At 41.7% G+C, this 17,897-nt stretch overlaps 1 protein-coding gene across 2 annotated transcripts in view; it reads right to left on the reverse strand.

The window, feature by feature from the left end:
• Positions 1-1,065: 1,065 nt before the first annotated feature.
• Positions 1,066-17,897, reverse strand: part of chid1 (chitinase domain containing 1) — a 352,093-nt gene continuing 335,261 nt past the window's right edge. For both annotated transcript variants that reach the window (XM_064337950.1, XM_064337946.1), the window contains one exon: positions 1,066-1,098. In XM_064337950.1, coding sequence (XP_064194020.1) covers positions 1,081-1,098 — 18 coding nt within the window. In that variant the 3' untranslated portion in view covers positions 1,066-1,080. The remainder of the gene's footprint in view (positions 1,099-17,897) is intronic.

The following is a 17,897-nucleotide window of genomic DNA, read 5'->3' on the forward strand; positions in this document are numbered from 1 at the left end:
ACTGCTAGGCTCAGTAAATAAATTTGTAACTAGATAAAGATTGCTCCACAACTGTTTTTCACACTGTACCACCTCTTTGTATGTCACTGTTCGTGATTCTAGTCACCAGAAAATAAAAAGGAGGACAGCCTGGACCTCAGCAGTCCTGGACCAGACAACACCGGGAGAGTCCACAGACCAAGCCCTTTTGCCTCTGCCACAAGAAACCTAGCACCTGGTGCTTCTTTAACTACACCAAGCCATGTATTTGGTTTCTCTCCCTCACCCTCACATACACCAAGCCAGGCATCTCATACCTCTCCTTCACTGTCCCTGAGTATGACACCTGGAGGACAACAAAGGAAGAAGAGTCCAAGGGCAAGATTCTGTTAACACAGCTCTCCTCCAGAAGCTGGAAGAAATCCGTGAGGAGACAGGGGCATCCCAGAACATATACAACGCATTTGGAACTTACCTCACCATGTTCCTTCAGCAGCTGCCTCAAAAGGACGCTAACAAACTTACAACCCCAATTCCAAAAAAGTCGGGACATTAAATGAAATGCAAATAAAAACAGAAAGCAGTAATTTGTAAATTTACTTTGACTTTTATTCAAACAAAAACAGTATAAAGACAAGGTATTTCATGTTTTATCTAATTAACTTAATTGTTTTTTAAAGATATACGTTTATTATGAAATTTATGCCTGCAACACGTTCCAATAAAGATTGGACGGGTAATTTAGGACTAATAACAATGTGGCAAGTTGAAATATCACAGTGATGTGATACAGGTGATGTGAAACAGGTGAGGCAATCGTGTTATAGTATATAAGGAGCCTCCAAGAAAGGCCTAGTTCTTCATGAGCAAGAATGGCTTGAGGCTCGCCAATTTGCCAACAGATGCGTCAGTGAATAATCCAGCAGTTTGAGAACAACGTTCACCAAAGACAAATCGGTAGGATTTTGGGCATTTCACCCTCTACAGTGCACAATATAATTAAAAGATTCAAGGAATCCAGTTAAATCTCAGTGTACAAAGGGCAAGGCTGAAAACCACTTCTGAATACGCGTGATCTCCGATCCCTCAGACGTCACCGTCTTAAAAGTCGTCATGCGTCTGTAATGGAAATCATGACATGGGCTCAGGAATACTTTGTTAAACCTTTGTCATTCAACACCGTTCTCTGATATATCTACAGATGCAAGTTAAGGCTTTATTATGCAAAGCAGAAGCCATACATCAACACTGTCCAGAAGCACCGCCAACTTTTCTGGGCTTGGTCTCATCTGAGATGGACTGCAGCACAGTGGAAGCGTGTTTTGTGGTTCGACGAGTCAACATTTCAAATAGTTTTTGGACAAAACAGCTGTCGTGTCCTCCGGGCCAAAAAGGAAAAGGACCGTCCAAGCTGTTATCAGCGTCAGGTCCAAAAGCCAACGTCTGTCATAGCATGGGGGTGTGTCAGAGCCCAAGACATGGGTAACTTGCACATCTGTGAGGGCACCATTAATGCAGAAAGATATGTACAAATTTTGGAGCAACATATGCTGCCATTCAGATGCTGTCTTCTCCCGGTATGTTCCTGCATTTTCCAGCAGGACAATGCCAAACCACAATTACAAGTTCATGGCTGCGTAAGCAGAGAATGCGGGTGCTAGATTGGCCTGCCTGCAGTCCTGACCCGTTTCCGATTGAGAATGTGAGGCGTATTATGAAGCACGAAATACGGCAACGAAGGCCCCGAATAATTGCGCAGCTGAAGACCTGCAAAATGGAAGAATGGGGGAAAATGTGGGCACAAGGAATTGCATTCAAACGACAAAGCGTTTCTCGTCACAATACCGCTAATTGAATCAACCGGCAGTAAACTGCATTGGAGAAATTAGCTGTTTCAAACCGTCGCTACACAAAACATTGCACAAAAAATGTATTGCTAGTCATTTCGGTGTCACCCCCCTTTGATGGTGTTACCTGGTGTGGTCCGCACACCCCACACCCCCCTACTGATGCCTTTGTCTCCGTTGTCTCAATAAATTTAATAGTCCAATGTACCACCTTCGCTGTTGGCACCGCTGTCACTGTTCCTCCTGCCTTCTCAGTATGTACATTAAAACAATCTCCTCCAATGTCACCATGTTTGTTATTATAGGCAGAAAAGGAATTAGCTGTCAATGAATTCAGGCCCCAATCTGCCCCCTAGTGGATATACCTTTTATACCCCCAATAAGACATAAAAAGTAAGCATGCATTTCGCTTGGGATGCAAGCACTTTGCATACACTAGCTCAACAAAATTCAAGTATGTTTCCAGCCTTACGCAAACAAACGGTAAGTTCAGTTTCAGCACCATTGTTCATAGAAACATAGGCTACTTGTTTCTTTCCCATTACAAAGTTCTCAAACTATGTAGCCTAACTTAAACCAAAGACAGGGCAGTAAACAACACCCAGGCTTTTCCATCGCTTCCATACAGGCTGTTATGCGTTCTAAGATAGAAGACACGGTGGTCGATATAAGAGTAGAGTTTAGAGATAACCACCAACGTGATGACACAGCCACTTTTCTTATTTTAGTTTATTATTTCTCATATAGTTTCACCGCCAGCTAGCTCTCTTTGTATATCTACACAACAATGCTTGCAGGCTAAAGTTAAGCATTTCATTACCAGCTAACAACTGCCTGTGTTGCTTTGTTAACAGTGAATTTTACAAATAACCTTTTCTTTTGCAGTTTTCTCAGTTAACTGCAGTTAATAGACGAGACATGTTAGCTATCTAATGGTATTACTAGGCAGAATATATCTTACCTTCAAGCAAATGTAACTAGCTGTGTCTGTCTGTGGTATAGAGGGTATGCACTGACGTCACTTTCCCACCGGAATATGCCCCCTCAGTCAGACTGAGTGGCAAAACATGCTGCGGCATGGCTGCCTTTAGTAGAGTAAACTGCAAAACCGGGAGTAAAACAAACGATTATCTGCTTAAATTAAAGGCAGTTGGACTCGACAGTGATCCTTACAACTTACCAAAGAACCAGTGGTCCATGGACACTCAATATAAAATCGGAGCCCTATTTTTACAGACTGCCGAAAGCTAAAGAAAAGAGAAGCGAATGGATCACTGCAATTCGCAGAAACAATAAGAATCCAGGCACCGAAACGTGGATTTGCGGTTCTTATTTTGTGTCAGGTATGTTGGATTTTTGGGTAAAATCATACCTTAATGTATATGCTTGGCTAGCTAACACTATCTAACCATCCCCCCTTTGTTTGTAGAACACAAGGCTCATCATCATGGATGTTTTTTAATAAATGCTGACAAAAACTTTACAGTTACACAGAATATAAATGAAAGATGCCAAATATTTAATTGATGAGTAGTCAATACAGTACATAACTTAAGGTATGATTTTACCCAAAAATCCAACATACCTGACACAAAATGACAACAGAAAATCCATGTTTCGGTGCCTGGATTCCAGTTGTTTCTGCGAATTGCAGCGATCCATTTTCTCCTCTTTTCTTTAGCTTTCGGCAGTCTGTAAAAAGATAGCTCCGATTTCTTGTTGAATCTATTTGTACAGTCACTCGCACAACAGCTCTTTCCAATTTTAGATGTGTTTTTTGTGTTTTTGCGGCATTCAAGCTGAATGCTAACACTGCCACTCAGTAGTCTTTCTGCCACTCAGTGGGTGTAACCGCAGTGACTTCCACTTGCGGTGACATCATGTGCATACCCTCTATTGACTGCAAGTGTCACAAAGTTTTATCCACAACAAACACTTCCAAGTTTGTCTTCGGCTTGGGGAATGGAATAAAAATAACACCCCCCATTTCAAATGTTCAGGCTAATGGGCATTCCCCAACAGCAGCTTTTTACCACCTACATAAGCTTTATAATTTGAAACTATCTAAAGTATTTTCCAGCTATCAGCTAGACAGTGTCAGTTCTAGACCAACTGTCAATACCCAACCCTACCTACAGCACAGTGCCTAGAACCTGAAAGGCTTTGATCAAATTTTTTTCAAACTGAGCACATTCCAATTTTGTTCCTCCCATAAAGTAATCCTGCCTAATGTTTTTATTTCCCACATGCAGAACTTTAGATTTGATATATTAAATTCAATTAGCCAGGTTTCCGCCCACTTCTGGATTTTATTTAAATCTTGGATTACTTTAGTAGATTCCAAACTATTAGCTGGGCCTCCCAGTTTTGTATCATCTGCAAATTTGACTAATGCACTTTCTATGTCCCTGTCAAGGTCATTGATATACATGAGGAAGAGCAGTGGTCCCAGCACTGATCCTTGTGGGACTCTACTTCCAACAGTTCCCTGCTCAAATAATATCCCTCCTACTTTTACTCTTTGTGTTCTACCCTGTAGCCCGTTCCGAATCCACTCTGAAATATGTCCTCTAATTAGGGGTCCAAGCAGCGAAGATGGTGGAACCCTATTGTATTTGTTAGGATTATTAGGGGTCCAAGCAGCGAAGCTGGTGGAACCCTATTGTATCTGTTAGGATTATTAGGGGTCCAAGCAGCGAAGCTGGTGGAACCCTATTGTATTTGTTAGGATTATTAGGGGTCCAAGCAGCGAAGCTGGTGGAACCCTATTGTATCTGTTAGGATTATTATTCTTATTATTATTTTTCTCCGCTAAAAGTGTCTGAGGCTCAGCAACCATAAGTCCTAGAGCAACCAAATTTGGCAGGTGGGTTCCTATGGCCTCCCACTACTCAGGCACTAAAAATCACCTATGTCGGCCAGATGGTGGCGCTATAACAAAGGGTTATGCGTTTAAGGCCATAACTCCGACACCATACGTTAGATCAACACAAAACTTCATCGACCTGTGCAGCTGAACGTGCTCTACAACTTTGCTATTGGCCCCACCTATGTCCGCCATATTGTTTGCCCGCCATTTTGACCTTTTCGTGGGGGCGTGGAAGTTTTCTCCACTAAAATGTCTGAGGCTCAGCAACCATAAGTTGTAGACCAACCAAATTTGGTAGGTGGGTTCCTATGGCCCCCCACTACTCAGGCACGAAAAATCACCTATGTCGGCCAGATGGTGGCGCTATAACACAGGGTCATACTTTAAAAGTCCATAACTCCCACAGCGTAAGTCAGATCAACACAAAACTTCATCGACCGATGCATCTGAATGTGCTCTACAACTTTGCTTTTGGGAGCACCTATGTCCGCCATATTATTTGCCCACCATTTGGACTTTTGTATTAGTTGGGGTGCGGAAGAGCTGGAGCTCCAAATCTAAGTGTTACGACATCTAGTAAACTTCTTTACGGCAAGCGACATCCATGGCGACGCAAGTAATCCGACACCGTAGGGTCTAGTTTTTATCAGTGAGGGGAGGGTCTGACCGTCGGGGAAGGAATGGAAGACAGTGCCACCCAGAGTGCATGCTAGGATACCAAAAGTTTGTAAATAAAAGCTTTTTAGTGGATGTATAATTACTTTTCTTGAGCCTGCATCCATTTGAAGACAGTATCAGGTGAGTTCGTTTAGTCTTTGAATCTGTCATTATACTGAGAAATAGCTAAACCATTTTATTGATAGGTTCTGAGTTTCTGTGCAAACGAGCGAAAACACACTGGTATAATGAAACAATGACGGCAGCCTAATACATATATAGTCCGCTTCGTTCCGTTGCTACCATAACATAACGACCTACAGCTGCAGTTTCTCGCTGCAATTACTAATATTGAATATAAACAAAAGACGCAATTTATGCTGTAGTCTGCCAATGTCTAAATAAATAATACGGTCCATTTGAAGACAATATCGGGTGAGTTCGTTTAGTCTTTAAATCCGTCATTATGCTGAGAGAAACCGTATTCTCAATTTAATCTCTAAATTGACTGTAAGCTTAGGGTTGTAACTAGGTTGTTGTTTCGTAGGTGACTTAGTCTTAACTCGTCTTAACTATTGCTTGTATTGTTGCATAGACTGCGTTGTTGCTGTTCTTGTTTGTGTTAGTGTTAACCAGTTTAACCTACAGGGTCCAAGTTGAACAATGCGGTTGTTCCCTGCACTTGGAACGGTACTTCTCTCTAGGGTTTTCGACACACATGTTCCTGATTATGATTATACACTTTGTTGCACATCGCTCTGGATAAGAGCATCTGCCAAATGCCTGTAATGTAATGGTATGTAATATTTTGTAGCAACAAGATAAACCCGACATTAGACCAAAAATATGCCAATACAGCAGTGACAACGCTGCTCACTGAATAACAAAATAAACGAGACAATTATTTTTTTAATTATACCATGTCATTCTACAGTCAATATATGGGACTAAACATTGAATAAATATACAATCTTACCATTGGTTTTACGCGTAGAGATGTCCCTTTTGCGAATGAGTGGTCATATATTGTCTTGGACAATCTGTTTGCGAAATATATGCGCATCTGTGACGCCTGTGTCGGCTATCTTCAGTAATAGCTGTGCGTAATACCACACCTGTTGCTTACGGCGTTGTCGCCCTTTATAGTGCAATTTGGGTTGATTAACAACTCATTTATTCCGTAGGTGAGAGTATAAGCTTTCTAACGATGTATAACATGTCTGATTTGGCTTCTGGAATAGCGTTTTATAGGTCAGCGTAACCGAAAGTTTTCTCATCTGCCAATGTCTACATAAATAAAACGGTAGGCTGCTCTGCGGCCAGCACGCAGGTTGCGAGTTGATATTTCGTCTTTTGTTTAGTTTTTTCTCAATGTCGTCTTTATTATTTGAAATGTGTATTTATGTGTTATTATTCTATCTGTCTCTGAGGCGCTCTGAAATATGCATTCTCTGCTAAGCTGAGCAATGGATTGGAATATGTGTCTGACGTAGTGTTGCACGGTATACCAAAACTTCAGCACTTTCTCGGTACTTAAAAAAAAAAAAAAAAAGAGAAACGGTTCGCTATTAGAATATTCCGACGTTCGGTAGTTTTGAGTCAAATGTAAAAGCCAGGGAAAATTGTCTCCCGCATTACTGATTTAGAGGATGAAAAGTGTAATTTGTCAGAATCTTCGCTAGATGGCAGTAGCAACTAAGGTTGCCAAGTGAGGTGACGTGCGCTTGTGAATTCTCTTCGCTGATACAGCGCAAGCTTTGACTCAGTTGACTTCAGTAGCAATAGATGTTCTAATTTGTAAATATTTTATTATAGGAAGATGCTGTATTGTTATTTTAATATGCTATTTTTTTTACATTACATTACATTACATTACAGGCATTTGGCAGATGCTCTTATCCAGAGCGACGTACAACAAAGTGTATAACCATAACCAGGAACAAGTATGACGAAACCCCTAGAGAGAAGTACCGGTCCAAGTGCAGGGAACAACCGCATAGTTCAACTTGGACCCTGGAGGTTAAACTGATTAACACTAACAACGAGAACGGCAATAACGCGATCTATGGAAAAAATACAAGTAGTCGTTAAGACAGTTAATGCACCTAAGTCACCTACGGAACAGCTGCCTAGTTACAACCCTAAGCTTAGTCATTTACAGGGAGGTAGGGAGGGATGGGGAGAGGTGCAGCCTGAAGAGGTGAGTCTTCAGTCGTCGTTGATTTTTGGATCTATTTAAAAGTGAAAGACCTGTTTAAAAATAATTTACTTTAAAATTGCTTAATTTTTGAAATATATTTAATATAGTTTTCTATGGGTTAGTGTTGTAACACTATAGGCCTATGCTTATTGATATGTTGAACAGGCTTCAACTTAAAGTTTGTTAATAAACCAGGTTTTTAATAATCCGTGAATTCGAAAATGAGGTCAACCCTTGTGGACATTACGTTTCTGATCTATTAAGGTAATTTCAGTATCGTTAGGTACCGAGTATTGAATCAGTAACGTTTCAGTATTAATTATCGTGATACTAAACCTGGTATCGATATAAAAGTCAAAATTTTGGTATCGTGACAACACTAGTGTGACGCCTTTTTTAGTTACAGCATGGAAGCGCTGCAGCTGTACATACAGGCGGGCCATATGTGTGTTACGACATCCCATCTAAGTGTTACGACAAAGTAAAGGCCTTTACGGGAAGCGGCCAGGACACATCCATGGTGACGCAACTAAGTCATTCGACAGCGTCTCTTAGCACAAAATTGGCCGTAAGTCATCAACATTTTATACAATCATCATGATATTCAGTAGATATGTTGGGCGAAGGCATATGATCATGAGGAAAAAGCCATTTTAAAATCGCTCCATAGGGGGCGTGCTGGTGCCAATGCTTGGACCCCTCCCAACGCCGCTTACGGCTTTAATTCTTACTGTCTTCATTTTACTAACAAGTCTCTCATGTGGCACCTTACCAAATGCCTTTTGAACATGTAAGTATGTAATATCATAAGCAAATGTCATAATCAAAACACCGAGTAGCTTCTTCAAAGAATACCAGAAGGTTTGTCAGACATGACATACCATTGCAAAATCATGCTGCCTATACCTTACGATGTTGCTATTTTCAAGAAACACTTCTAAAACACTTCTAACTTGTCTCTAATGATAGATTCCAATATGTTACATGTGATGCAAGTTAAACGGACAGGTCTGTGGTTTCCTGGATCAGTACGGTCCCCTTTCTTATTTATTCGTATTATATTACCTTGCTTCCAGTCCTCGGGTATTTCTCCAGTTTCTAAGGACTGTCTAAAAACACCTGCCCTTGATTTAAAAATGATCTCAGCTAACTCTTTGAGTACTCTTGGGTATATGTCATCAGGCCCTGCTGCCTTATTTCTCTTCAGTTTAAGTAATTCATCCAGTACTTCTTTATCCTCTATTTCAATATCTGATAAGACATTCTGAGTACTTGCCTTCCAGTCTATTAACAATACTCTTCTCTTGTAAAACTCAACAAAATTACTATTTAAGGCATCAGCAATATCTTTATTCTTAGAAAGCAATGCTCCTTCTTCATTTTGATGCACCTGATATCCCCTTTTATTTTCTTTGTCCTACTACAGTATTGAAAGTAACGTTTAGAATTACTTTTTGCATCTTGGGCAATTTGCCTTCCAAAGAGCCTCTTGGTTTCCTGTGGTTCTTTTTCAACCTTAGCACGCATATTACAATATTCAGCCTTATTACTCTCAGTACTTTCATTTTAATATATTTTATACAGTTTTTTTATCTCAAACTCTCCCATTTGTCTTTGTTCATTCACAGGGGAGAGCTCTTCTTCAACTTACTTTTCCTTACCTTTGGAATAAATTTACATTGAGCCTCAAGATTAAGTGTCAAGCTCTCTTTTACTGAGCAGACACGCTAGTTAGTTTAGCCTCAAGTGTCAAGCTGGCCTTACGGAGATGACACACTAGATGGCTTAGCATCAAGCGTCAACCTGGCCTTACCCTTGTCCCCTCTGTTTCTCTTTTTATGGGGCTCCGGTCCCTTACCTCACCTTGAGTTCAAAGACCGCTCCAGCCTGTTCCTGGGTCCAACGGATCACTTCAGCCCTGCCCCTCGCTCCATGGTCCTGGACTGTTACAGCCCTGTTCCTTCCCTGTCCATGCTATGACGCAGGCTGGAGCTCCAGATCCAACCCCCAGCTCCTCTACACTGCACTATACTGAACTACACCATTTGTTCTTCTATTATAAGACTATTAAGACTTTATTGTCACTCAGGGGAAATTTGTTTCCACAGCTTTGCTTTGCTGGCCTCACATAAATACACAGATACATAATACATAGATACATACAGTATATACATAAAACACACATATAATAAATACATAGATACATACAGTATATACATATAACACACCTGACATTCAGCGAGGCAGTTTGTTCAGTGCCTCAATAAAAAAGGGGACAAAGCTATTTTTAATATGGGCCCGTTTCCAGGTCAGGAGAGACCCCTTGTAGCATTTCAGCTACATTCCATTCTACTGCAACTTTACAGCAGGCTGGCCAGTGGAGGAATGGCTCCCCCTCTATAGCCGGGTTCCTCACAAGATTTCTTCCCATTGGGGAGTTTCTTCTCGTCACCGTTTGAGGGCTTACTCCACACTGGGAGTTTAGGCCAGGTGTTTGCTGTCTGCTCTGTTTCTTGCCTTGCTTCTCAGTAAAGTGTCTTTATGACAGTTCTCTGTAAAAAGCGCTATGCAAATACAATTGAATTGAATTAGTGTTCACACTATTGTCGGAAGCCCTGACAGCTTCCATCCAGGCAGTCTGCACTTTCCTACCCTTTTCACTTTCTGACCTGCCTGCCCCCCAAATCCCTAGTTATATATATATATATATATATATATATATATATATATATAAATAATCCTGTGCCACTTTAAGCATTCGCTGGCTCAGTGCAGCAGTACCATTCCGGTTCATGTGCAATATAGCGCAGATAGCTTGACCGAACTTTTTCAAAGTGCAGATGGTGTGACCACAGTAAAAAAACGGATCTAGGCCGATGTTTAATTTGGTGCAACGCATCATATTACCATGTTTAACACGTTTACATGTTACACTGCATTTTGTTGGGTGGGAAGCAAAATTGTGTAGTTGAGTTTTTTTGTGACCAAATATTTTTCTTTATTTTTTGAGATTTAAAGTTGGATAGGGAGATGGGGAATTCAAATACTTTTTTTGTACGTTATGTTTTTGGAATGTTCTCATATGCCTGCACATAACTGAAAATAATTTCTTCTGGAAGACAAACTATCACTCTTATCTTTCTGTCCTATTCTCAGATAATGTAAATAAATAGGTTTTGATAGATAGAGGGTGTCAGTAGAGGGTTTAGATGGGTAGAGAGGTGGAGGTGAGGTGGTTTGAGGTGTAGAGTAGCTCTTCTTCAACCTTGTTCAGTTTGCATGCCACATCTGCCCCTCACACTCTGTGTAAGACATATTTATTGTACGTTCATTATGTATGCATTTAGTTATGCGTCTAAAAACAAAATATTTGTGATGTATTTAATTCACATATTTCAAGATCAGAAATTTTAATACTGTTTAATTAAGTTGTGCCCCTGAGAGTGTCTACTGTTGCCCTATTACTCTCTAGGAGCTATCTCACATATTGTGACAGACGGCGGGGAGAGGTGCGGGGATTGGTAGTGGAGTACAGGTACCTGGCAGCTCTTTGGCTCCACCCCCGAACCACAGAAGGAGGTCCGGCAATAATCAGACGGTCGGTCATTATGCACTCAAGGCTCGGGGATAAAGCGAGAGCTGAAACATGATGTAATTGCAAAGTACCATGAGGGAAACGCGTTTGATGAGGAGATAGAGAGAGCATTGCGAATAATCGATTGAATTACTGTTGGGACCTGGACTGCCTGACTACCCGCTTGTGTATCGACTTGTTTTGTTTGAGAACCCAGCTTTGGATTTGGACTTTGGAATACGGACACGGAATACGGATACGGATTGTGGAACTGGACTGGTTGCCTGATTTCCCCCCTTTCCCTTTGTGAGTTTCCCCCAATAAACTTTCCTTGTTTAATTATACTTCGTTTGTGTGTTTTAGTTATTCAACTTGTGACGTGGAAACCCCACACCCGTGGTCCTGCTAATATATACACAGAACAATAAACAACAAAGCCAGCTCTTGAACAAATTAACTTTTCCACTATCACATTTATTGTGGGGGCAGGTAGGGGCAGGGGCTGGGGAGCAAATGTGCCCCCCCAATGTCAAACTCACTCATAAGCCCTGGCTTCAAGGCAATGAATTCAAAATGTTTAGGTAAAGCTTTAGGTACCGCTTTCAAATTAATAACACAAACACTTGACTCCACATAAATCACTACACCACCTCCCTTTCCAACCCTATCTATTCTATACACATTATAATTATGTGTGGCCATATTGGAGTCAGAAACACCTTTTTTAGACATGTTTTTGATAGAAAAAGGACATCAGGGTCAGCCTGAGAAATTAATATATTTAAATGATCTATTTTGTCACACTGAAGCATAATTCTAACATTCAGATGCAAAAACGAATTCCTTTTCTGGCTTTGAATACACTTTAATTATTTAATCATGACTGGGTAGACAAAGGTTGAAGAGGGGAAGCCAGCTACTCTGAGGCAAAATCATGAGGTGGATAATTATCAGGTTTTAAGGCTTTTCACGTGTATGGTGAGCATTTCTTTTGCCTAGCATGTTACTGTTAATTAAAGCAGGAATTAAAAGATAATTGAATTAGTATTTGCATAGCACCCTCCATGCCTACAGGTAGGTTCAGCATGACTTTTGGAAGGCAATTTACTGACCAAAAGCACAAGCCCATTTACCGACAGAATAAAAATTTGACGGTAACCAACAACAGCTGGGTTTGGCCTCTGGTGACATCATTTGTTGCTGGACTTGAGTGCATGTGAGTAGCAAAAGCTGTGCTGTAAATTCGCTGATAGCATCTGTGTACTGAGCTGGTATGGGTGAAGACCGTATCTACTAAAAAACCACCTGCAGCCCCAGAAAATGTTACAATTGTCAATAAAGTCCACATGGTTAGTGTTACAGGTAGAGGAGAGCCAGTCAATTAGGCTCAGTAGCCTGCTAAACCACCTCATCCCACAGCCCAATGTGAGAATCTGACCAGAGACAAACACCTGGCCTATACTGGAGTCTTTCAGGATATTTAACAGTTTCAGAAAGTATTTTTTTGCAGCTTGGATGCTTGGTGGGGAGTGTCATAGCTGCCAAACTTTAGCACCAGGTAGGGAGTACGTTTTAGCCATCCTGGCTTTCATGTTCCTTATTATAGAGTCTCCGATGATCACAGTTAAAAATGAGTGTGACAAGTTGGGGGAGGGTGATCCCATACAATTATCTTGTCTGTCAGGAGTTAGTACAGTAGCTAAATGACTCCGCTGGGAATGAGAGGGGGGATCAACCGGGCCAACGGCACCATCCAGGGGCAATGGAGGCGAAGAGGTTACAGAAGTGGGCTCAGTTGGAGATGGAGAGGAGCACTCTGGTTCTGAAGAACTTTCATACTCATCCAGGACTCAAAATTTGTTTACCAGCTAGATATCCAGAGAAGAAGGAAGGTGAGTGGAGTGTTGACCACCATGCTACAGACCACAGTTCCAAGCTCTGAGTGAGGAACATGCCAGGGACAGGCACCTTGATTAACCCAGGCGTCAACCGTTTGAGTCACGGCAGCTTCAGGGCCTGGCAGTGTAGTAATCAACTCACCAGTGTAAGGTTGGACAATTGAATCCCGCCTTGCCTCCTTGCAGATCTTTTCATATCTGACACTAACATTGTCTTACACTTATATTTGCTAACTAATAATTCTCTATTGCTTTTCAACTTTTGCTTTTGCACTTATCATCATATCACATTCTTCAATGCATATGCTTACCTAAAGTCACTCACGGGCAGCCATATGCATTTCATGATGGCTCATTTATTGATTTTCTTTAAAGGTTACACCAGCTGACCACTGTGGTGTTTCTACTAACTATATTTCTTCACTTGGCTGCTGTACAACACGCTCTTATCAGCAAACGCCACATTTCTACGTTCATGTTACTTCGCCCAATTCTCTATCTGCCTACATACAAACAATTACTACGTATGTACTGTTTGCAACACCCCATTTAAACATTACATTTAAATTCATGACTTTATCATAATTATAAATACTAGTACTGAATGTTACATCCCCAGCCTCTGCTTGCCTGGGTAGTGCAGGTGGAGGTAATACCTAATTGCTTAATTGCCTCCACCTGCCTGTGGTGCAATATAAGCCCTGCAGTATGAGGCTGGGGGAGATCTTCTTTGGGGCTTCTTTTGTGTGGTTTTTAGATAGTTTGTGGTTTTTGTGAAGAGAGATCTTCTTTGGGGCTTCTTGTGTGTGGTTTGTGCTTTGTGGTGTTTGTGTGGAGATATTTTGTTTTGTGAACTTTGGGTTTTCGTTTGTTGTAATTTGCTTGTTAGTTTGTGATTTTGTACTAATAAATGTCTGGGTTTTTGTTTTAAAATCACTTTCTGGATTGTTTTTGGTGCATGGGGACTTGTTTGTTGCGGCCCCACGAGCCGGCCGTAACACTGAACATGACAAAAGTACAATTGTACAACAGCTTTTCTACAGAATAGCGTGCGTTACTTCACCAACTGTTCTAATGAGTAAGTTTTAATACTGTCCGTTTTATATACCGTTTGATAAGGAAACTCATCTCGCTCCTGGTCACTTTATTTTCTTTGCACTATAGTCTGTGATCATGTCAAACTTCACCTACGTAGACGGGAGTCAAACTGGGACCCAGAAAAGGCTGGCATTTGAACAAGCCTGGGGGCTGGGACTCATTCTGTGCTTCAAAGGACCCGAGAGCCGTGTGATAAAACAATAGGTTACTCTGACTTCCTCTGGATGAGCAGGCCATTGGCTCTCTGGAATGTTACCCTCTGGACAAGACTGAGATAAGGGGAACTGGACTAGTTGTCTATGGTTGTGTGAGCAGGCCGTTGGCTCTCTGGAATGTTGCCATCTGGACAAGACTAAGATAAGGGGAACTAGTCTCATTGTCTATGGTTGTGGGTGTGTGTGTGTTGGGGCCATTAAGGGTGAAAAGATCATCAGGCCTCTGGCAAAATGGTGGGCCAACTGCTCTTGACAGTACCACAGTGCCCTTATGTGGGCCCCTCTGTCATCACACTTTCTATTTCTTTTCTGGATCTGGACTCTAAACCATCTGTTTGTCATATTTACAAACCCCGTAAAACCTTACAAACCATGCACATGTTTTCATTATATTGCTGTATTATGCCTTATGTAGTAATAACATGGATTGCATGTAAAATGGTTCAACAAAAGGGTATTTTCAAACTGCACCATAATATTACATCCCCTTGACATGTTTGGTATGGATGTATTCAGGGAAATTCAAAAAATTGAATGAAATATGTTTCATACCAAATAGAATTTGATAAAACATAGTTTCAGAAACTCAGGAAAAAACTATCCCAATGGAATGTCCTCTCTGGTAATCATCTCCTTTTTCCAATTTCCCCACTAATTGTTTTGACAACAGCCTCCAAACGGTGGGGGCCTAAATTCCAGATTTTATCATTCGTCCAGGTTAATTTATGGCAATGCCGCCTAGATCAAACGCGGGATTTGGCTTAAAAGGAAGGGAGACAAAGCAATCTGGGAAGATCGTAATCGACTTCCCACACTGCACATACTCTGTGTTCTGTCCGTAGCTGAACAGGGAAGATTGTAATCGACTTCCCACACTGCGCATACTCTGGGTTTTGTGTGTAGCTGAACAGGCTGGGTAAGAACTTTTTACTCTGTATTTATGTTTTAAAACCTTCCATATTTTTAAATTGATTGTGAATTTTAAGCTAATGACCTACCTGCCTGTTAATAAATTCTTCTTATTTTTAACTTGTGTGGTCTTCATGACTGTTACGTCCCTCCGCCTCAGGTGGGGGCGCTGGCCGTTTGGACACGCGTGTGTCTTGTTAACGTTAATTGTGAGCACCTGTGGCGGTGCCCTTTTAAGAAGCCTGGAGTCGGCTTCTCAGGAGATGGGAGTTTTTTCTCCTCACCTCTCGACCACGGCCGGGTCTTGATTTTATCTGGTGTTTTGCCGCTATTTTAGTATTCCTTATATGTATTTAAATAAAGTTATTGGTTATTTTGGGAAACCTTGATGTCGGCATCGCTTATGTTTGCGGGGGCTTGAGAGCAACCGTAACAATGACTCTAATCCATTTAACATTCTTTTCAGCCGAAATTCCGATTAAATACTCAGGGGGACAATTCTGACTAGGACCTACTGATCAGGGGTCTAGTACAGCGAAAGACTTTAGTGAGGTCCTCAAGTTAGATAGGCGACCACGATCTGCCCGCTAACGGGATTGGTGTTGTATTGGTTCTGGAGTTTTGGCTTAAGAGGACCCATGGGCGTTATACGCCGGTTCTTGTCAAATTCGCCTTAAGGAGCCCGATAAATGCACACTGTCCTGGGCTCATAACTATCTACGCAAAAAGGAAAGCATGTATTATGGTGGTCAGCCTCCTACCTCTGTAGGCTTCACCGAACTGAGATTTAGCTAATCCCGGGAGCATATATTGAGAAATGATGGCACAAGATCGAGTCGAGTGTAACCACTCCAAGCTCCACGTATAGTTAAAACCAAATTTTAAATTATAATTTCATTTGGAGTCAGATCAGTACGAGAGTAAACCATAGTAACTGTTACGCCTACTTGCTGTGGTCATGGATATATTTGATGTGTTGTTCCGCTCATTTGTGAATATTCTGATGCTCCCATTGGAATGTTGACAGTCCGGCGACAGATCAGATATATCTCTGATTACAGCATAGCCCCGTTTGCGAATGGAGAGTAACAAGAATGTTACTGGTCCGTTTCAGGCCCGTCTTAAGCAGGATATGAAGCAGCACATTCATATCTGACCCGTGGCGACGGAACCAGTGCATTCTTAAGTATAATTGTGCCCTGTTCTTACGAACAGAGTAAAAATAAATAACATCTCCGGTTTTGAATCACACCAGCCAAGGGAAAACACGCGGTGCCTTCCCCTCCAGCTACAAACCCTCATTGGTCTAGCTGTAAGGTGTTCTCTTCTGGCTGGACTACCGGCATCTGCCACCAGACCCCTGCAACTCATTCAGAATGCTGCGGCTCGTCTGGTCTTCAACCTCCCCAGACACTCCCACGTCACTCCCCTGCTCACTACCCTCCACTGGCTGCCTGTTATAGCTCGCATCAAATTTAAAACATTGGTCCTAGCATACCAGGCAGTCAAGGGATCAGCCCCAGCATACCTCCACAAAATATTCAAACCCTACATGCCAGCCAGATCCCTCCGTTCTGCTACCTCAGGACGCCTAGCACCTCCCCCTCTTCGCACCTGCACTTCCAGAATGCGTCTCCTGTCTGTTCTGGCCCCACGATGGTGGAATGACCTCCCTGTGGAGGTCAGAACAGCTGAGACACTGACCCATTTCAAACGACGACTGAAGACTCACCTCTTCAGGCTGCACCTCTCCCCATCCCTCCCTACCCCCCTGTAAATGACTGTAAGCTGTTTCGTAGGTGACTTAGGTGCATTAGGTGCATTAACTGTCTTAACTACTGCTTGTATTTTTTCCATAGACTGCGTTGTTGCCATTCTCGTTGTTAGTGTTAATCAGTTTAACCTTCAGGGTCCAAGTTGAACTATGCGGTTGTTCCCTGCACTTGGACCGGTACTTTTCTCTAGGGGTTTCGTCATACTTGTTCCTGGTTATGGTTATACACTTTGTTGTACGTCGCTCTGGATAAGAGCGTCTGCCAAATGCCTGTAATGTAATGTAATGTAATGTAATGTTTACACCTACATGCCCATTCTGCTAAAAACATATTGTTTCAACTACTCAATTTCATAATTTGTCCTAATTTCTCTCACACTACTGTTATTTTCTGATATACAAAGACTGCTGGGACATATGTCTGTGCTGCTATTCTCCACTGTTCTGTTCTACTATCTGATTCTCACATAAGGTAAGTGATCTAGCTAAGCAAAACAGTGAAGAGGAGTCCTACCTACAGCTAAGTGAATCAAAATACCTTATAAACCTTAGGAACACTAAAAGTGCATCTTGACGAAATAACAGAATACGGAGCAGGACAGAAGGGTACACAAGCTGGGACCTACGGAGCTCAAATTCTACGAGCTTGCTGATAATTTTGTCAATGAAGGCTCGTTGGATGGCTGTCAAATCAGTGAGTACATACACTGGGGACATCTCTGTTGCTTTTCAGAAGGTGCAAGCCTTTTTTATACTTACGCCATCGCACCCTTTGTCACAGCCATTGTTTGACATATATAGCAAAGCGAAAGTACTAAACGGTACATGTTCTTCAGACTCTACAAATTCACACAAGGATAGCTATAATCCACAACCG

Source organism: Anguilla rostrata, chromosome 5 (genome assembly GCF_018555375.3).
Source record: "Anguilla rostrata isolate EN2019 chromosome 5, ASM1855537v3, whole genome shotgun sequence".
Taxonomy (NCBI): Eukaryota; Metazoa; Chordata; class Actinopteri; order Anguilliformes; family Anguillidae; genus Anguilla; species Anguilla rostrata.